The following is a 22,306-nucleotide window of genomic DNA, read 5'->3' as shown; positions in this document are numbered from 1 at the left end:
ATCAGTGCAAATTTAAATTTATTTATTTATTAAAAAGAAAAAAGAAATAAAGGACCTACGGACACTTTTGGACTTTTTTTTTAGCTCTTCTGAGCTGTATCAGTGTATTTGTCTGAATATTTATCCAAACATTTATGTGTGTGTAGAAGAAAAACAGTTTGAACATCTGTGTGTGTGTGTGTGTGATTATCATCCAATTCATCAACATCATGAGGTCATTTGGGCTCATGTTCTACAAATCCCACAGCACTGCACCTATATTTACCCATGATGCCAGGGTGACTTTCATCTCTCAGATGGATGAATTGTTCATTAACTATCCACACACACACACACACACACACACAGTAGGTCTGAGAATGTTGTGTGTGTGTGTGTGTGTGTGTGTGTGAGAGAGAGAATATAACATTGTAACTGTGATACAAATATATGAACGAATTATGTTATACAAATGTAATTAATCACAATGAAATGCTTTTCTTCCAATCTGAAGGACTCAGACAAACTTTGCTGGCCAAGGGGCGGAGCTCAGGTTCATTTGTATCATCCTATCACAAACGTGATCATGTGACATCACCAATAGCGTGTCTTCACTTCTTCAGCTGGATGTAGCGCTCAGAATAAAGTGCTGCTTTGCATTTTGATGAAACCTTAAACTCTGTTAACTAATGTAAGATGTAACGCAACTCCAGAAGTATTGGCACCCTTACCGTATCCCTTAATTATCAAATAACATGATGATACGGTGGTTCAAATTATGCATTCAAAGACATGGTGAAATTAAATCAGATCATACTGGAACAAAGAGAAAAAGAGCTTTCATTTCAAAATAGACAGATGGCTGTTTACTGCAAGTTTAGGGTATAAAAATGATTTTGTTCAGTTTAAAAAATCACAGCGGATTGGACTAATGATTAAAACTCATAATCTAACTTTTGGCCTTGAACACCATCAGCATGTGCTGCATGAGTTAATCTCTCCAGAAGACATGGAGCATCACAAAATATTAATCGTAATGGTGCCAATACGTCTTACAACACTTCTTCGGAAAATTTCAGATTTAAAAATAGTTAAAATCTTTAAAATATCTATAAGCTGAAAACATCACTCACTGCACGTGCTATTCATTTTTGCTCTTTTTCGCGAAGGGTGCCAATAATTCTGAAGGTGCAAAATGTGTGTAGTTATATTGAGGTGCACAATCACATGACACACCTGATATTGATTAAAGAGCCTAAAAACATTACAGTGAGTTTCTTCAGACATTTTAAAGGCAAGCATGAATACATTCGATACAGGGTCTGAGTGAATTATTTCTTTTTTAGTTTTCTTGGTGCAAGACATTAAAATAGAACAGACACAGGCAGAGTTACGGAGGATTTTCTGTGCTCTAAACGTGTATATACACTGCTCAGGTCAGATCTTCATCTTCTTATAACTAAGATCTTGCTAACTATAATACGTCACATGAAAAAATAAAGAAATAATTCAAAGCATTCGCATTTAAATATGAGTCCGGCTGCTGGGAACTATCTTCTCTCAGGTCCAGCTCAAGTACAATATTTACATTTTTTTTTTTAACACGGTTGACGTTAATGACATCATCATGAACGTGTCCGTATTGTACAGCGGCCACTTGAGCCCTGGATTCTCTTCCGCAGTAAAGGGATTCGTATCACTGCCCTGAAATACAGGATTAAAATCAGCTTCTTCATCTGAAGCCAGATTTTGATTCATTCGTTGATTGTTTGATTCATTGATTCGTTCATCTTGACTTAGCACTTTGTCCTGACTTGATTGCTTTTATAAACTTGCAGTGAATTAAATTGAACTCAGATATGCACCATAAGACTGCCATCTTGAATCTCGGCTGTACACGGTACAACTTGTGAGCAGAGAATTCACACGATTCGCAAGTGAGTCGAGTCAATTCAAGAATGGATCAATCGATTCAATTTTCGTCATCTCCACACCAAACCAAGATTATTCTTTGATAACTCTGAAACCGTGAACATGAGGAACTGAAGGTGGTCCATGTTGTAGCTTGAACAATGTTTCTGGATCGTCAGTCTGATTGGTGAACCGAATGAATCATATCCTTTGATTTAAAAAAAAATCGAACAGCTTAGAATGGAAACGGAGTGCAGAGGAGATGAGCACCAGACCACCAAAACACCAGACGCTGCCTTGCGTCTGCTGTTGCCGGGCAGATGTCCTGCAGCTGTGTCCCAAATCACAGTGGTCCATGAGGGAACGTTGAGTGGAGTGACTCAGCAAATGAAATTCCATCACAACCCATCAAAGTGAGTGACAGCGAGTCAGAAGCTGCCGTCTGGGTGCGGAAACCAACTTCCTGATTATGTTTCCAAGTTCTCACTGGCAAAACAGATCCTCCAGTGTCATCAAATAAAGCTTGATCTCACACACACACACACACACAGTTAAAAAACAGACATGGTCCAGTACGTGTCCTGAAAGCTAATCCACATCATAACAGCCATACACTGCAAAAAATTATATCTTAGCAAGTGAAAATATCCTGAAAATAGTTGGAACGATCTAGAATTTCCTATTAGAATTACAAGACACCAATTCTGAGATTATTAAACCTAGTTCTTGATTGCAACCAACTTATTCTAAGATGTCTTATCAAGTAAAAATATGTCCATGCAGCAAGATCATTTCACGAGTATTAAGTAATTTTCTCCTCAAATTCAGTTTTCAATTTTTTGCAGTGTAAATAAACCTCACTGCTCCAACTGTAGTATTTCCCATCCATCCATACCCATGCTAATTTATATGCTAATCAGGGGTGTGTGGATGAAAGCAAGTTTTCCAAATAAACGATGATGGAGCGAATATGTGTTGTATCCCAAACACTAGCTGTTACTAAAATTCACTCTAAAAATAAAAAAGAAGCCGGTGTGTTATACAGAAGAGTCGCAGCTCAAACAGAACGCTGTAACTTTGCAGTATTAGCGAATTGGCTAATAAGTGCAAAACACTTAGCTACACCTTGACGCAAGAATGCTAAACACGTCTGACCTCTCGCTTTGTGTCACAGTAAACACAGGAAACTTTATGATTTATTTCATTTGCAAACTGAATCACCATATGCTTGTGTTGCATTATTCGTAATATAAACGTCGCTTTAGCTACTAAGTGATAACTGTGTGATAGCACAGTATGGTTGAAACACTTGTTTGTTTGTTAGAACAAAGTCTGTGCACGTTAGCACTTACGAAGATGTGAAGTCAAAATGGCCAATATTCTAGCCTAGCAAGAATGCTAACTAATGTTTGGGATAAGTAGAGAATAGCACAACAGTCCACGCAGGTCGAGCTGTTGATGAAACCGACCACATGGTCATGTGTTGTGTACCAGATTCAGATGATTTGAAAAAGAATATCAATTATTAAATAAATTGGGAGCTAAAACTAGCCAGCATGCCTTAGATTGCTATTAAAATATTGCCGAAAAGTTGCAAGAAAGGAGTTATTTAATTTAAAAAAATGGCTAGCTAATAGTTAACAATGCTATAAAATAAGTACTAGATATACTGTAACTAGCCTGTGTTGTCAGTAAAGTAGCTAAACGTGTAGCGCTAAATAGCGAGCGAACGAGATAGCTAGCTGCCGTAACAGCTGATGGAAACACACGACCATCTGGTTTTGACTTTTTTCAGAACAATGAGCAAAAGACACGCGTTATAGCATCTAATGTCTTCATACTGAACGGTGTCCACACACACGCGCACACACACAATGGAAGTTCTTTGCATGTCATCATCGTTGCTGACACCTACACCAATTCTTCTGGTCCTGCTGACCTTTGACGTCTGACACATTTTGCTTTATGGAGGTGATACAGTTCAGAGATTTTTAAAAAATAATCATAGGAGTCAGTCTCTCACACACACACACACAGAGTGGGGATTGTCTTAAAGGGCCATGCGCACAGTTTGTCGACCATGGTGATACGATGGAGGAAGACTCATGAAAATAAGTTCACTTCGTCGTACGTTTGGTCCATTTCACATAGCAGCCGTTGTCCATCCGCCATTCCGGGGAAGTGAATAAGGGCGGGAAAATGATTACGGAGAATAGATGAGACTGAGTCAGTTCTGTGTGACTCCTATTGCAGGCTATGATACTGAGTCAACACACACACACACACTGTACTTTTCCACCGACACAGCACTGAACCCTAATGTAGAACCATCCTGTGATTTTCAATCGACAATTTCCTGTTCTGTTCTAGCACCACAAATCTGTTGGAATTCAACGAATCACAATACATTTTTAAACAACTCTTTAAAGGGAAACAAGCGAATCGATTCACAGGCACAAATGAATCATAAGGGTTTTTTTTGTCTAGACACAAGATCAAGTACAATTTTAATGAGTCGAATCTGGAATGAAAGTACTAATGCTAGACATGTTAGCAGCCTTAGTGTGAACAGTTCACCAGAAAGTAAACATTCTTTAGCACTACCGACTTGCTAGTTCATCAGAAATGGAACCTCGGCAGGTGTCACGCTTTGGACACACTTCACCACCCTTAGACATCGTCAGTCGGAACCAAAGTAACATTAGTTTACTCACTAACACAAATAAGAATGCAAACTAAAGTTAGCCAGATACGTGACAAACGATTAGCACTGTGTATAAAGGATTTGAGGTAAAAAGGTAAAAAAAAAAAAAAAGGTAATGGTAAAAAAAATCCAACAATTTACAATCTGACATGGTTGCTATGTTTTATGTTGTCATTAGGACACGCCCACATCTGATTATTCAGCTCTTTAAAATGGTGGAAAAGGTTCATATAAATGTCCTGTGTTGGTGGAAAAGTGGGTTCTCTCTCTCTCACACACACGTTGTGTTTTGCTGCTTGGGGTTAATTTGTGTCATCGGCAGTGAACAGCAGCCACACACACACACACACACACACACACCTAAAGCCTGCTGCATGGTATCCTGTTTTTTTTTTTTCGTCAGCTCCGCCCCATCCCCCAAAGTGTTTCACCTGGAAGACATGATGTTCTCTCTTATTCAAATATTCATCTGTTTGTTTGTTTTTTTTCTTGTCGAGAGTAAAATTTCTCCTTTTTTTCGTGGTGTAGTGATGTGTCTGTCACATTATAAAAGATCAGGAGTGGGTTTGGTTCAGATTGTTCTGGAAGCACAGTGGTTTGCAGGAGCCATGCAGGAATGTGGAGTACACAGGAAGGGGAGGAAGCAAAAGCTGTCCGTTCATCCTGTTCGCGCACGGTTCTCGTCATCATGTTCTCGTAGTCTCGTTACAACCTCACGCACGGGACTCTTTCTTGGAGTGCGGCTTGTTACCCAGCAAAGTGTCCATCTCACTCACCATCTGAGGAGTCATCTGAGAGAGAACCTACAGAAGAACAGAGACAGGATCATGTGTGTGTGTGAAATAATGCATAACACACACCCTGTGTACCACACCCAAAAGCAGCATGTAAACGTGTGTGTGTATTGCAGAGATATGTTTCATAATAAAAGCTGCTGTGAAGAAGGAAAGTGTGCACATAAGAATATGATACATACTGCAGGGCGTTTTTATCTCAGTGTTAAATAAAAAAACAAGCTAATGCTAACCAGTAACTGTTAGCTGACTATAATGACTACCTTTGAAAAATAAATAAATAAATAAATAAATAAATAAGTTTATGTTTAATAATAATAACTTTTCTGGTCCATTTTTTCACTAACTGTAGCTTGATACAGAACAGAAAATTAACATTTACACTTTTGGGCAGTGAAGGAGGTGTGGCCCATGTACATGTCTGTCCCAGTGAAGGAGGTGTGGTCTGTGTGTGTCAGTCCCAGTGAAGGAGGTGTGGCCTGTGCGTGTCAGTCCCAGTGAAGGAGGTGTGGCCTCATTACATGTCAATTCCAGTGAAGGAGGTGTGGCCTGCATGTGTCAGTCCCAGTGAAGGAGGTGTGACCTCATTACATGTCAGTCCCAGTGAAGGAGGTGTGGTCTGTGCAGCAGTCCCAGTGAAGGAGGTGTGGTCTGTGTGCCTCAGTCCCATTGAAGGAGGTGTGGCCTCTCTGACTGACCAAAGAGGCCTCAAAATTAAGGTGGTTTCAATCATTATGTGTGTGTGTGTGTGTGTGTGCGTGCGCGTGCGTGTTACCCTCAGTGCTCCCAAGTTCTCCAGTAGCTGATCTGTGTTTGAGACTCCCAACAATACAGAACTAACACCTTCACTGCGCAAACACCAGGCTGAAGGAAACAGAGAGACGCAATCAATGAAAATAATAGTTACAAAATTATTATTATTAATATTATTAATATTATTATTATTACCAATCGCGAGCTGTGCGGCGGTGCAGCCGAGTCGGTCGGCCAGCAGATGGAGCTCTTTGATCTTAGCCAGCTGTCTGCGGCCTTCTTCACTGTGAACGCGCTCCTTTAGCCACTGATAGCCCTGACACACACACACACACACACACACACAAAGACCATTTAAACTTAAGTGGTTGATCCTTAAAGTGTAATGCGTTTAAGTGTAATGCATAAATGTAAACGTGTATTCTTGTGGGTGGATCACATTGAGCACTCATCCACTTTAGGTTTGAGCCTCCATCAGCCAGAGGAATACACACACACACACACACACACACGTGCACGCAAGTAACAGCTGTAAAAGGACCATATGGTGTGACAGAGAGAGAGAGAGAGAGAGCAAGATGACTCACTTTCATTGCAGCTCTAGAACATTCTGGAACTCCGTCACTGTATTTCCCGGTGATCAAACCACACGCCAACGGAGACCAGGTCATCGCCCCCACACCTGATGGAGGGAGAGAGACGGAGAGAGGAATAAAAAATGCTTTGTAAATGATGTTTGATGCTTCATTCAGCTAGAAAGTCTGGAAAGCCTTCTCTGACTGATGGGGGGGGTGAGCGATGGAGAGAGAGAGAGATGCAGAAAGATGGCCTTGTTTTAAACAGGCCTCATTCCAAACATGGAAACTCCAAATGTAGAAACTAATTGCTCTGTAATGACTTTTTGTTTGAGGGCAGAAATGTGTGTGTGTGTGAGTGAGAGAGAGAGAGAGAGAGAGAGATGAATTAGCAGCCATCAGCAGAACACTTTCCAAATTGCACGATAATGATTATTACACGTTACATAATCACATCACTGGGGGGCGGGACACTCGTCCTCTCTGCCTGTCAATCAAACTGACTCCAGCCAATCACAGTAGACTCAGGTATATAGAATAGTTCTAGGAATATAGTAACAGCTCATTCATAGAGACTTGTACAGCAGATGCTTAATATAAAAGGATTAAAAAATCATTGATGTGCTGAGGATATGTTGTTTCTGTAACGTTTCGGGAAGGAGTCTCCAGCGTCAGCACTTTGTAACGGTTAGGGGTGAAGCTGGAACTTTAAAGCAGATACACAGAACCTTTATTTTTAAATAAATTTCTGAGTGGATAGTATCTCCATCCTTGACTCTTGTATGCTGCATAAATGGGAATAAAAAAATATTTTTTTGAGAGTTAAATCAACTGCAAAGTTGGCATTCAAACTGCCCCGCTGAGCCAGCCAGACCTGAGTGCGTGATGTCACTGCGGTAACCGGTTTTAAGGCCGAGGCCTTTTACAGCTATAGACCATCTCATCTCATCTCATCTCATTATCTCTAGCCGCTTTATCCTTCTACAGGGTCGCAGGCAAGCTGGAGCCTATCCCAGCTGACTATGGGCGAAAGGCGGGGTACACCCTGGACAAGTCGCCAGGTCATCACAGGGCTGACACATAGACACAGACAACCATTCACACTCACATTCACACCTACGGTCAATTTAGAGTCACCAGTTAACCTAACCTGCATGTCTTTGGACTGTGGGGGAAACCGGAGCACCCGGAGGAAACCCACGCGGACACGGGGAGAACATGCAAACTCCACACAGAAAGGCCCTCGCCGGCCCCGGGGCTCGAACCCAGGACCTTCTTGCTGTGAGGCGACAGCGCTAACCACTACACCACCGTGCCGCCCAGCTATAGACCAAAGTCATATAAATAAAAATTTATGGTGAAAGTAAGAAATACCATTACCGACTTGCTCAACTAAGACTGATTCGGGGCGTCATGGCTCAGGTGGATAAGGCGCCATACCATAAATCTGGGGACCCAGGTTCGATTCCGACCTGAGGTCATTTCCTGATCCCTCCCCATCTTTCTCTCCCACTCATTTCCTGTCTCTACACTGTCCTATCCAATAAAAGTGAAAAAAGCCCCCCAAAAAATCTTTAAGACTGATTTGACTTCACTAATTGTGGGTTGACTCTCATTAAAACAGGATGGGTGTTATAACTTATGCAGCATACATGTACATGCATGCATTTTCACTGATAAAACGTAAAAGGCTAATTAAATAATCAGATGAACTGAGACAATCACATTCTGAAGCAAATTTAATAATATACTGCTAACTTAAACACACAATACAAGTTACATGGATTAATCTAAATGCTGGGAAACAATAAGTGTTGTTTTTTTGTATCCAAATGAGAGTCGGAGCTTACCCGTCTGTGTTCTCGCTTCTTGAAAGCCGATCTTATGGCTGAGTGTTTTGAAACAATCTGACTTTCAGTTGTTCGTTCAGTTCTCCATTCATTTGTTTCTTCCACATAAGGGTGAGATATTACTGCTGAGGCGAGCATATCCAGCGGAGAAATCAGACGGCTGCTTCATTCATTCTCCATTTTCTCCGTACTGAGTACTCCGTCATTACTGCTGGGCTCAGGCAATTACTAAAACACGGGAAGGGACGGGATGTCACTGGTTTTAGCAACAACCGTGGGGAGGTCACTGTCCGAGCGATAATATGTCCCGTTCTGTCCCGGGTTTTAGCAACAACCCTCGGCTCACGCTCCGGGAGAACTGGTGCAACTGAACTTGCTTTCCTTTTCTTGTAGTTTTCTTTTCCTTCAATTATTGGTACTGCACCCTCTTTCAGTACGGGCTTATAGCCAACACTTCTCAACAGATCAGAGGTCTCGTACGAGTCTTCAGTAAAATGTGCAGAGCAGAGGAGAGACCACTTCGTAGGCGGCCAATGTGCCCGTGAACTTCTTGCAAAACACGTCCAAATCTTTGCAGTTTGAACATTCTTGGGCCATGAATGCAACGTAAATCCACCTTCTGTCGTGTTACTGCACCCACCAGCAACACATCTGTGTGGCATGGTGATAAATTAGCTCAAAATGGAGGATTGGAGTTGCAGTCAGCTCTGTGTTTTAGTATAGCGGAAATGGCGATGAGGCCGATAGACTTCCTGCTGTGACATCACGGACGTCAAGGTCATTCACTCAGACCGCTACCTATATGAATCACTTTAATCTAGTCATTTTTACGACTAGATTTATTGTTAACGCTTAAAACTATTCCTGTGCCATTCTTGAGGTCTCAAGGCATTTATAGACAAAAAGTGAGGCCATGGTTTAAGCTTTCAGACATCTTCAGCAAACAGAAATAACAACAGGGACTAACTTGTAATTATAAATCGATAAAAGGTATGAGAGATGTTCCTTATAAATGAAATTCTTTAATCGTTGACAAACTGCTGTGGTCTAAGAGGAATAAAACACTGTATACGGTGTGTAATGTGTGAGTTTTAATAGTTTTACAGACAAACCAATTTTGTGGTAGAGTTCAGGCAGCTGCACTTCCACTTTGTCCCTCTGGAAGTAGTGATACTCGGCCTGTTCACACACCGGGGGGATCAGATTGAACTGCCGAGCCACTGAGTACGCCTCCTAGTGGTGGGAGGACACAACATCTTAAAAGATAAAAAAGAAGGATAGGAGATAATATCATGATAAATGAAACAGATCATACCATTATCTCCATTGCGCTCCAGCGGGATGTCCCCCAGTACATGGCCATGCCTTGGTTTATGACAAACGTCATCGCCCGCACCACCTCTGAAACACACACACACAAATGAGCACTCAGTCTCAATTATAATTGTGTTTATCCATCCATCCATCCATTACTGTATCTCTAGTCGCTTATCCTGTTCTACAGGGTCGCAGGCAAGCTGGATCCTATCCCAGCTGACTACGGGCGAAAGGCGGGGTACACCCTGGACAAGTCGCCAGGTCATCACAGGGCTGACACATAGACACAGACAACCATTCACACTCACATTCACACCTACGGTCAATTTAGAGTCACCAGTTAACCTAACCTGCATGTCTTTGGACTGTGGGGGAAACCGGAGCACCCGGAGGAAACCCACGCGAACACGGGGAGAACATGCAAACTCCACACAGAAAGGCCCTCGCCGGCCACGGGGCTCGAACCCGGACCTTCTTGCTGTGAGGCGACAGTGATAACCACTACACCACCGTGCCGCCATAATTGTGTTTACTAAGGGTTCAATACACAAAATAATGCAATTAAGTTAATTCCAAATTTTTCTCACCTTCCATTGGACTGTTGACATCGTTTCGGTTTGCAAAGACGATGTCCACGTAATCCAGCTGCAGTCTTGATAAAGAGCCTCGAAGCCCTGTGAGTCAATGACATCATCATCATGAGTAATTACTTATTATAATAATAGCACATCAATAATTATTCATTATACAAATGTCTTTTTTTACACTATTTACTGTATATCATGCTTATTCAGCTCCTCCTCCTCTTCATCATGATCACGTAATAATTTTCCAAGGCGCGATCCCGAGACATCATAACACATCAAGTTCATATCACAATCAGCAAAAATGTAACTTTCACATTATCTCGACTTCTGGTGCGTCAGTGTTGTTAATTCTCGCCAGACTGAACAACATTCACGTTCATGAGCTGCAATCTGATTGGTTCAGTTCATCGTTCACAAAAAACATGAGCACATTCAATGAACAGTGCTCATTTAGAACATTCATGCACAACACTGCTGATTAGTAACGTGTTTTATTTAATTTTTGCTTTACTATACACTACTGTTCAAAAGTTTGGGGTCACCCAGACAATTTTGTGTTTTCCATGAAAAGTCACACTTTTATTTCCCACCATAAGTTGTAAAATGAATAGAAAATATAGTCAAGACATTTTTCTGGCCATTTTGAGCATTTAATCGACCCCACAAATGTGATGCTCCAGAAACTCAATCTGCTCAAAGGAAGGTCAGTTTTATAGCTTCTCTAAAGAGCTCAACTGTTTTCAGCTGTGCTAACATGATTGTACAAGGGTTTTCTAATCATCCATTAGCCTTCTGAGGCAATGAGCAAACACATTGTACCATTAGAACACTGGAGTGAGAGTTGCTGGAAATGGGCCTCTATACACCTATGGAGATATTGCACCAAAAACCAGACATTTGCAGCTAGAATAGTCATTTACCACATTAGCAATGTATAGAGTGGATTTCTGATTAGTTTAAAGTGATCTTCATTGAAAAGAACAGTGCTTTTAATAAATATATCAAAGTGAATATCATAATAATAATATTCACTTTGATAACCCAGAAGACCCTTTAAAAACAGCGTTTGTGTCCATCTTAGATTCAGTCGGGATTAAGCAGAATGTCATAGGACCGACCCATAATGGTGGTCACACCCTTGATCTAATACTAACATTCAGATTAAACGTAGACAATATAGTCATACTTCCACAGTCTGAAGTTATCTCAGATCATTGTCTCATCTCATTCAAAATAGGTCTGAGTAATAATATATGCACCTCACCACGCTACTGTATTAAACGTACTTTCATGTCAACTACTGCACAGAGCTTTATAAATGATCTCCCAGAGCTGTCAACTTTGATTGGGTCACTGTCAGCCCCTGCAGAACTCGATCAGGCAACTGAATGCTTAGAGTCAACATTCCGCCATACTTTAGATAATGTAGCTCCTCTAAAAAGGAAAATGGTCAGAGACAAAAAATTAGCACCCTGGTATAATGATGACACTCGCACATTAAAACAGACCACTCGAAAATTGGAACGTAAATGGCGTCAAACAAAATTGGTAGTGTTCAAATTGGCGTGGAAGGAGAGCTTCCTGAAGTATAGAAAAGCTCTTAGTGCTGCGAGATCAACATATCTTCTATTAGGGAGGAGAGATAACAAAAATAATCCTAGATTCCTATTTAATACTGTAGCAAAATTAACCAGGAATAAGTCCACTATCAACACATGCACACCTGCAGTATGTAGTAGCAACGACTTCATGAATTTTTTTAATGACAAAATTGAGAATATCCGACAAAAAATTCAAACTACTAATTTAAGGTTAGACAATGAAAGTGACCTTGTAGTTAACAATATAACTGTATCAGATCATCAGTTAGAATGTTTTACTCCCCTAAAAGAAACTGAATTACTTTCATTAATCTCTACATCAAAAGCCTCAACTTGCGTACTAGATCCCTTACCGACACATCTATTCAAACAGATAATGCCTGGAGTAATTGAACCGCTTCTAAAAATAATAAATTCTTCTCTTATGATTGGCTATGTACCCAAATCCTTTAAACTAGCAGTTATCAAACCCCTGATTAAAAAACCTGACCTTGATCCCTGTCAGCTGTCCAATTATCGGCCAATATCAAACCTCCCCTTTATCTCCAAGATCCTTGAAAAAGCTGTGGCACAGCAGTTATGCTCATATTTACATAGGAATAACATCCATGAAATGTATCAGTCAGGATTTAGACCTCATCATAGCACAGAGACAGCTCTGGTTAAAGTAGTAAACGACCTACTGTTGGCGTCTGATCAGGGCTGTGTCTCGCTACTTGTGTTGCTTGACCTTAGTGCAGCATTTGATACCATTGATCATTCCATTCTTCTGGATAGACTAGAAAATGTTGTGGGAGTTAAGGGAATGGCCCTCTCCTGGCTCAGGTCTTATCTAACTGATCGTTATCAGTATGTTGATATAAATGGTGATATTTCTAGACGTACCGAGGTAAAGTTTGGTGTTCCACAAGGTTCTGTCTTGGGTCCACTGCTTTTTTCTCTATATATGTTACCTCTGGGCGATATTATTCGTAAACATTGTATTAGTTTCCACTGTTATGCTGATGACACACAGTTGTATGTCTCTGCAAAACCTGATGAGACACACCAGCTTAATAAAATTGAGGAATGTGTTAAGGACATTAGACACTGGATGCTTATAAATTTCCTTCTGCTTAACTCTGACAAGACTGAAGTACTTGTGCTAGGACCACATACAGCTAGAAGTAAGTTTTCTGATTACACAGTAACTCTGGATGGCCTTTCTGTTTCTTCACGTGCAGCAGTAAAAGACCTCGGAGTGATTATTGACCCCAGTCTTTCATTCGAAACTCACATTGATAACATCACCCGGATAGCTTTCTTTCATCTCAGAAATATTGCAAAGATAAGAAATTTAATGTCATTGCATGATGCAGAAAAACTAGTCCATGCTTTCGTTACCTCCAGGTTGGATTATTGTAATGCCTTACTGTCTGGATGTTCCAATAAGTGCATAAACAAGCTCCAGTTAGTTCAAAATGCCGCAGCAAGAGTCCTTACTAGAACTAGAAAATATGACCACATCACGCCTGTCTTATCCACACTGCATTGGCTCCCAATCAAATTTCGTATAGATTATAAAATACTACTATTGACCTTTAAAGCACTAAATGGTCTCGCACCACAGTACCTGAGTGAACTTCTGCTCCTCTATGACCCGCCACGCCTACTTAGATCAAAAGGTGCAGGCTATCTGCTGGTATCTTGTATAGTGAAGGCTACATCAGGGGGCAGAGCCTTTTCTTACAAAGCCCCACTGTTATGGAACAGCCTTCCAAGTAATGTTCGGGAATCAGACACAGTCTCAGCATTTAAGTCTAGGCTGAAAACATATCTATTTAGTCAAGCCTTTTGTTAATGGTGTTTATGAGGTAAAGGAGTAGGTCTGGAGGGTCCTCAGACATAGAGTGTTTTGGTAAACTGGGATGTATGGATGCTGTCAGTCCCCACTCGCTTGCTCACTCGAGTTTGTTGACGGTGCAGTGGCTGGCTGCTTTATGTCCCGGGGCTCCCTCATGCCTGTGTTACCTTCTGGCTCTCTCCTTTTAGTTATGCTGTCATAGTTAGTTGCCGGAGTCCCTGCTTGTACTCGGTGCAATATGTATACTGTTCCTACTTATTCAGGTGACATTGGGCATACCTAACCACCTGTGTTTTCTTTCTCCCCCCCCCCCCACTCCAAATCTGTCCCTCTGAGTTACATGGAGTCAACAGGAAATCTTTTGGTGGAGACGGTGGGGACCTCGACTGGCTATCGTAGCCTGCAGGGAATCGGCCGTCAGACATTCTGTCGCATGTCCCAGACCCGGTGAAATGTAACTGAATTGTCTTGGCCAGGCCTAAGGGTCCCATCTGCATCTCATCATTGCTGAGGAGTGTGCTCCCATCACCCAATCAAGCATCCAGCCAGAGCAGGTCATGATATATTTTTTTACCATATTAACATGCCATTGTGTGTCATGCCTGATGTAAAGACTCTTGTCTCTGCGAGCCTACCACACAGATTTAATACTTGTCATTTTTAGGGCATACCTAACAACATGTTTTCTTTCTCTCTCTCTCTTCCCCCCCCCCCAATCTGTCCCTCTGAGTTACATGTTGATCCTGGGATTGAGATGCTGGCCTCTTCTGCCCCTCGGACCTGCTTGATCCATCCTGGTGCCCTGTGTCTGGTCGGAGTTTTATCGCCCCACTCCTGTGAAGGACGGCCCCATGAGGACAGTTGAGGGTTATACCTGTTAAAACTGTTAATATTATAGTCAGGCTGTCTGTTGTTGCCCAAATGAGGATGGGTTCCCTTTTGAGTCTGGTTCCTCTCGAGGTTTCTTCCTCATGTCGTCTGAGGGAGTTTTTCCTTGCCACCGTCGCCACAGGCTTGCTCATTGGGGATAGATTAGGGATAAAATTAGCTCATGTTTTAAGTCGTTCAAATTCTGTAAAGCTGCTTTGCGACAATGTTTATTGTTAAAAGCGCTGTACAAATAAACTTGATTGATTGATTGATTGCTTTTCTTTCAAAAATAAGGACGACATTTCAAAGTGACCCCAAACTTCTGAACGGTAGTGTACATCTGTACAATTAAATTCAGCGTCCACGAGACGCCAAAACATCTCTGTCCATCTGGCTTCCAAGTCAAACTGTAATGTTTACTGATGTCCTAAACGGTGAAAATAAACATGCTGACGAGTTCTGTGTCTATTTTAAACTTTCTGCCGTCATCTTGATTGTTGTCAAGATCTGTGTCTCAAATCATAAACCCCTCACTGAACATTCAAGAGGATTTACTCATCAAGGAAATCCAGAAGATCTAAAATCGTGCTCAGCAGGTTTAAGGTTTGTAAAATTCGGATGCTAACTGTAACAGGAAAACTGTTAGTGTTGGTACTCATGAACAATCTAGAGTAGTTTCTAAGTATGAGATTTGAGACACGATGCTAGTTTGTTTATTCGGTTGTGGATGCAGAGTCACATGGTGCTATACAGCCTCTGTTATATACATTGGTAGCTACTAGCAAGTATAAATCAGCCTTTACATATATATGAAGAGTCTTGAGTGTTACCTTCAATGATGTGTTTCCTGGACAGGCCTCTCTCTGTCTCCGCCCTGCAGGTGGTAAAGGGAAGCGTCAGAAAAGTTCACAGAGATGACGTTCAGGTCGTTTTGTTCTTTCAGTAATGTGACATAAAGAAAGATTAACGGTGTTGTGTGTAATTGTATTGCTATAAAATCTGAAGAGGGACACTTCAACACTTACTGTCCTCCCCAGTAGATTTTGGTCGTTATGACAAAACTGGATCTCCTGAAAAAAAATTCAAGCAAATAATAAATTCAGTGTAAAATCACTTGCACACAAGTTTTCATTTTCAGTGTCAGAGGTTTGCATCTTTACTTCTGGATTCGGACGCATGAGGATGGATTTATATGATGCGAGATAATCTCATCTCATCTCATTATCTGTAGCCGCTTTATCCTGTTCTACAGGGTCGCAGGTAAGCTGGAGCCTATCCCAGCTGACTACGGGCGAAAGGCGGGGTTCACCCTGGACAAGTCGCCAGGTCATCACAGGGCTGACACATAGACACAGACAACCATTCACACTCACATTCACACCTACGCTCAATTTAGAGTCACCAGTTAACCTAACCTGCATGTCTTTGGACTGTGGGGGAAACCGGAGCACCCGGAGGAAACCCACGCGGACACGCGGAGAACATGCAAACTCCGCACAGAAAGGCCCTCGCCGGCCACGGGGCTCGAACCCGGACCTTCTTGCTGCGAGGCGACAGCGCTAACCACTACACCACCGTGCTGCCTGATGCGAGATAATAATCTGTATATATTCTGTTCATTAATCTGTTATTTTATGAGACTGTTTCTGCACAAATGGCATCTTTTGATTCAATTACCAAAACAAACTTGAGACACCAAACCATAAATGTTGGAATTGAGTCCATTAGAAACAGAGATCTGCTCAGCAGGGGTAAGAATTTAATAAGAGGAAAGATGGATGTGGTGCGTTTGAGTGCCAGTGTGGATAATAAACAGTGGGTGGGCAGAACTGGGGGACAGAACTGGAGGGTATGGATGGGTGAAGCGGGTGGAGCAGCTTAGATGGGGCATTATTTATGAATGTAAATCAGTGGCTTTGGGAATGTGTGTAACGGCTCACCTCCATCCTTTCTTCTTAATAATGTTACCAAGAGTGATTTCAGCTCTGAGAGAGAGAGAGAGAGAGAGAGAGAGAGAGAGAGACAGACATTGACAGTGAAATGAAAAGATGACAAGAAAAAGGAGAAGTATAAGACATGGAAGAGCGAACAGAAAAACAAAGCTCCATCATTAATTCATCAATTTTTATATCCCTCTATCATCCATCCTTCTTTCTGATGTTCACCCATCCAGGGGCCCATTCACTCCACCTTCTGTGCATTCATCCATCTTTACATCCACCTTCCTGTCAGTCATTAATTTATCCATTCACTCCACCATCCACACATCCATTTCACAACATCTATCCATCTTCCGTCCTTCCTTCTATTGATCCATCCATCCATTCATCCGTATATCCTACCTGCCTGAAGCGTACACCTCCGCTGTATCAAACAGGTTCACACCGTTCTCATACGCGATGGTCATCAGGTTCTCTGCCATCTGAGAACACACACACAGTGTTAGAGAAACCATGACCACAAAATGAGGAGTGATTACACTGTGTACAGGATATGAGAGTCCATCATACATCACTCACCTCATCTGAGATCTGTGAGCCAAACGTTACCCATGTCCCTGAGGGAGAGAGAGACAGACAGAGTGAGAGAGAAACAGAGTGAGAAAGACAGAGACAGAATGAGTGAGAGAAAAAGAAAAACACAGAGAGACAGACAGAAATAGAGAGAGACAGACAGACAGACAGAGAAAGAGAGACAGACAGAGGGACAGATAGCAAGTGAGAGAGAGAAGGAGAGAGAGACAGACAGATAGAGGGAGAGAGTGAGACAGGTAAGAGGCAGAATTATGAATGAGCAAGAGAAAGTATGACAGTAACAAAGGTAACAAAAAGTAAATTAAACAGAGAGAGAAAGATGACATGACACAGAGAGTCAAGACAAAAAGGTTACTAAGGTCACAAAGGTCAAAGGTCACATGTTACTGACCAAGGCCCAAGCACGACACACGAAGACCCGATTTCCCCAAATTTCTGAAAGACAGAGACAGACAGTTGATTAAAATAATATCCATCGTGATGTGTTTCATTAATTTTCTGTGTGTGTGTGTGTGTGTGTGTGTGTGGGGTGATGATTTCCTAAATGGACTGTTAAATCCTGATGAGGCAGCCTACGAGGGTGAGAAGTGATGGACCAAATCCTCTGGCTGTGTCCCAAACCACATACTAAAGCACTGAGGAGTGCACAGAAAGAGTGTGCTTTCATGGGTTACCATAGCAACCATAAGTAGTGTATTATTCTGACATGCCTGGTACAGTACTGTGTGCAGTTTGGGATGCAGCCCGATCGTCCAGTGTAGTTAAATCGAGCCTGCTGCATTTCTCTCTCTCTCTCACACACACACACACACACACACACACACACACACACACACACACACACACACACACACTCTCTTTGTATTTTTATTCTCCTGGCTGCATTATTTTTAGAAATGATGCAAATATGTGCATATTTATTGTGTGTGTGTGTGTGTGTGTGTGTGTGTGTGTGTGTGTGTAGGATCAGAGCATGGTCTATTCATCATGTTGCTGTAGATATACTGGCCATTTGGAAAGTGAGGATTTTTTTTTTTAATTAGAGACATGAATCATTAACATCATGGGAAAAAAACAAAGTAATGATCTATTCATCAGAGAGAGAGAGAGAGAGAGAGAGAGAGATGGAAAGCAAGAGGGACAGAAACAGGGAGACAGAATGAAACAGATAGAAAGAAAGATCGGAAAAAAAACAGAGAGAGACAGAAAGAGACAATGAACAGAAAATGAAGGTGATAGAAATAAAGAATGATAGAGAGACAAATGGAGAGACAGAAAGAGAGAGAGATAAAGTCTGCATTTTCTATTCTTGATTTTGTGTGTGTGTGTGTGTGTGTGTGTGTTTAAAGTCCAGACGCTGATGTAAAACTCTCTGTTGCTTCTACTGAAGAAAAATCTGCTGTCCTGAGCCACACACACACACACACACACACAAAGTGAGTTTAATAACCTGAATAAAGATCACAGAAGGTCAACTTCAGCGTGTCAGTAACCCGACTCTGAATACCAGGAACTTTCCACACATTATTCCTGATGAGACGGAATCAGGACTCGGGGCAGCACAGTGGTGTAGTGGTTAGCACTGTTGCCTCACAGCAAGAAGGTTCTGGGTTTGAGCCCAGTAGCCGATGGGAGCCTTTCTGTGTGGAGTTTGCATGTTCTTCACGTGTCTGTGTGGATTTCCTCCACAGTTCAAAGACATGCGGTTAGGTTAACATGGGGCAGTGCTCCATGAGCCCTTGAGCGAGGCCCCTTACCCCAACTGCTCCCCAGGTGCTGTAGCATCGCTGCCCACTGCTCTGGGTATGTGTGTGTGCTCATTGCTCACTTATGTGTGCATGTGTGTGTTCACTGCTTCAGATGGGTTAAATGCCAAGGACAAATTTCACTGTGTGCTTGAGTTTGTACTTGAGTGTATGTGTGACAAATAAAGGCTTCTTCTTCTTCATAAAGGACACAGTGAAGGAGATCCTGGGATCCTGGGATGAGCTCAGCACAGTGTTTACGTTCACAGCAGCAGCTCTGCGTCTGACAGATGAAAATCTTTATTCCATCCACAGCAGCACAAGACCAGGCTCTTCATTTAAAACTATTCTCTTATAAGGCATTTTTGAACATGTTTTTTCAAGAGATAAATTTCATCTTGCGGTATTTATACCACCTTAACAATTTTTTTACATTCATTTTAAACTAGAATTTTCCTTTTTTCTCAGATTCTGTATTGATGAAAAAGGAAAATCACCTCTGAAAAAAAATCACTTTTCTATTGAATAAATATAATAAAGTTTTTTTTTTGCAACACCACAAATGCAAACCATCAGCTGTCAAAGTCAGAAGGAAGGAACCAGGGGCGATTTCTCAGAGACAACAAGGGAAGCCGAGCTTCCCCTAAAATTCTCTCCCCAAACTGTGGCATCTACGACGTTGAATTCTCATTAAAACAATAACTTGCATAACATAATATATGCCCAAGATTGTATTTACGTTCATAACTATCCTGTAACTTATTTGAGTGATGTCTGACGAACTTGCAGTTCGCTACGAGAATCACCTTTGCTGCCAGGCTGTAACCAGCGGTGCCAGATACTGCTGACATTTTCCAGCCAAAATATGTTCAAAACCCGCCAAAATGCACTTAAAACCGCCCAATCTGGCAACACTGGCTGTAACCTTTCTTATTTCAATGGGCTCTATGGCTGGCAGCCGGGTATCCGTTGCAGTCTACGAGACGGCTCTGAACAACCAATTTCGGCTAGTTGTTATTGGTTAAAATCGACAAAATCGTCACTTCCAGGGAAGCCGGGCTTCTCTGGGACTAAACGAGACAGTGGGAGGGACAAGAAGCCGGGCTGATGAAGGATTATTGGAGGTAGTGTTTGAAAGACATGAGGAGGGCGGGCTCTGTACTTCGGCGTCGGCGAGGAACACGGAAGTATGATCAGTCAGTCCCTAGCGGATGTCAAGAAAGTGTAGTCGTGTGCCAAAGTGCTGTCCGACTTTCTTTTCATATAAACGTTTCTTCTCATTGATGTCTCTGTACATTACTCTGTAAATAAATGTAAATATTACTCGTTGTGCTCCGTTAACTTTCATCCATTCTATCAGTTTGATCATTCGTGAATTCACTCGTTTATTTCATTTGTAGTTCAATCTGGTTGTAGGCTAGCTTGAGCCTTATTGGGATCTGCAGTGCTAGCTGCTAACAGAAATTGGTGAAGTCTCTGGAAAGCACAACCAGCTGGTATGACAGGGTCACAGACCATTTTCTGGAAAAGGAGCGAAGGGCAGAATTTGTGTATAAATAGTGTTCATGTTCATGAATCTGAAGTGTGTATATTGTTCAGTAATGTTAAGAGAATGGTGGGCTCTGTGTTATAGGTTATACCTGGGTATAATATTCAAGGTTCTGTGTGTTGCATAGCCTACCTGGTTATGAATTTCCAGACTGTGTTGCAGAAGATGTTCAAGGATGTGTTGCACAGCTGGGTGTTGTGTTAAAGACTCTGTGTTGCATATCAGGGTATGATTGTTCAAGGCTCTTCGTTGAATAGCCAGTGATTTTTGGATGTTTGATATTTTTGATTAAGGATATGAGGCACTAGCCTGGCAAGCCAGACTATAACATGAAATGTACAAGCAAAAATACTTTCTGCCACTAGGTAGGGTTGTCTAGTTCACTATGCTAATAGGGCACACCTTTCTATGCTTTGATATCCAGCCTACAGGTTTTATGATGAATGCGTAAAATGGGCTTCCCTGTTTTAAAAACCAGCAGCCGCCACTGGAAGGAACCCAAGTGAGTGATTTGTAATAAATGTGAATTGTGAAAAATTGGAATATAACACTGGAGTGTGTGAGAGTGTGTGAGAGTGTGTGTGAGTGCAGTGTACATGTGGTTTAAATGGAGACTGCGGAGAGGACAGCTGTGAGGAAAGAGGACGAGAACGGCAGCGGTGCTGGAAAACAGCATTATAGCGCAGTGTAACACACACACAGAGTCAGAACATGTCACACACTGGTGGAGAAGCTGAGAGATTACTGTGACTCCGCAGAGCTCAGCGAGAGATAAATGGCTGCTGAGTAAGCACAGCAGCCCTGCAGGACGCCACACAGTTAATGAGATGCTTCAGAGACAGAATCGGAGACATTCAACATCTGTTTTTCTTACACACACACACACACACACACACACACACACACACACACTTGGTACAGTGGTCTTACTAAAAAAACTAAGCACAAACTTCAAACGTGTCAAAATAAGTTAATTCGTGTTGTATTAAAACTCCATCCTCGTACCCACATTACCCCTGCCCACTTTATTCAACTTAATTGGTTACCAATAGAAAAACGTGTTGTCCAACTAAAGCTAAATTATGTTCATCAAATTGTAAATAACACCTCCCCTTCTTATCTTTCTTCGTTTTGTACCACTGTCAGCCAAGTCCATAACATCCGAACTCAAGCAAGTGTCGGGTCACTGGCCTTACCCAGATTTAAGACCACACTGGGTAAGAGCACATTCAGGTACACGGGAGCTGCAGACTGGAACAGCCTACCCACAAGTGTTCAAACGCTCACCAATAAACAAACGTTTAAGAAACAAGTCAAAAGGTTTTTATTAGAATCATTAAAAATGGACTCTCCCATGTACTTTTAATATGTTTGTAAATTGTCATTTAATTTCTGTGTAATAATAAGTCTGTAATAACAATTGTGATATTTTGTGATATATAAAACTTGTGATAGTTACAGTGGTGCCTGAAAGTTTGTGAACCCTTTAGAATTTTCTATATTCCTGCATAGATATGACCCAAAACATCATCAAATTTTCACACAAGTCCTAAAAGTAGATAAAGAGAACCCAGTTAAACAAATGAGGCAAAAATATTATACTTGGTCATTTATTTATTGAGGAAAATGATCCAATATTACATATCTGTGAGTGGCAAAAGTATGTGAACCTTTGCTTTCAGTATCTGGTGTGA

At 41.6% G+C, this 22,306-nt stretch overlaps 1 protein-coding gene across 1 annotated transcript in view; it reads right to left on the bottom strand.

Annotated features, from left to right (window-relative positions):
- Window positions 1-1,109: 1,109 nt before the first annotated feature.
- LOC132875989 (voltage-gated potassium channel subunit beta-3) overlaps window positions 1,110-22,306 on the bottom strand; it is a 64,224-nt gene continuing 43,027 nt past the window's right edge. The window contains exons 3-15 of the mRNA XM_060913177.1: window positions 17,710-17,753; window positions 17,304-17,341; window positions 17,127-17,206; window positions 16,725-16,769; window positions 15,810-15,854; window positions 15,615-15,658; window positions 10,471-10,557; window positions 9,882-9,967; window positions 9,679-9,799; window positions 6,729-6,823; window positions 6,337-6,457; window positions 6,164-6,252; window positions 1,110-5,397 (exon numbers count right to left, since the gene is read on the bottom strand). Coding sequence (XP_060769160.1) covers window positions 5,308-5,397; window positions 6,164-6,252; window positions 6,337-6,457; window positions 6,729-6,823; window positions 9,679-9,799; window positions 9,882-9,967; window positions 10,471-10,557; window positions 15,615-15,658; window positions 15,810-15,854; window positions 16,725-16,769; window positions 17,127-17,206; window positions 17,304-17,341; window positions 17,710-17,753 — 985 coding nt within the window. The 3' untranslated portion in view covers window positions 1,110-5,307. The remainder of the gene's footprint in view (window positions 5,398-6,163; window positions 6,253-6,336; window positions 6,458-6,728; window positions 6,824-9,678; window positions 9,800-9,881; window positions 9,968-10,470; window positions 10,558-15,614; window positions 15,659-15,809; window positions 15,855-16,724; window positions 16,770-17,126; window positions 17,207-17,303; window positions 17,342-17,709; window positions 17,754-22,306) is intronic.

Source organism: Neoarius graeffei, chromosome 28 (genome assembly GCF_027579695.1).
Source record: "Neoarius graeffei isolate fNeoGra1 chromosome 28, fNeoGra1.pri, whole genome shotgun sequence".
NCBI classification, from domain to species: domain Eukaryota; kingdom Metazoa; phylum Chordata; class Actinopteri; order Siluriformes; family Ariidae; genus Neoarius; species Neoarius graeffei.
This window is presented reverse-complemented; position numbering and strand designations above follow the sequence as displayed.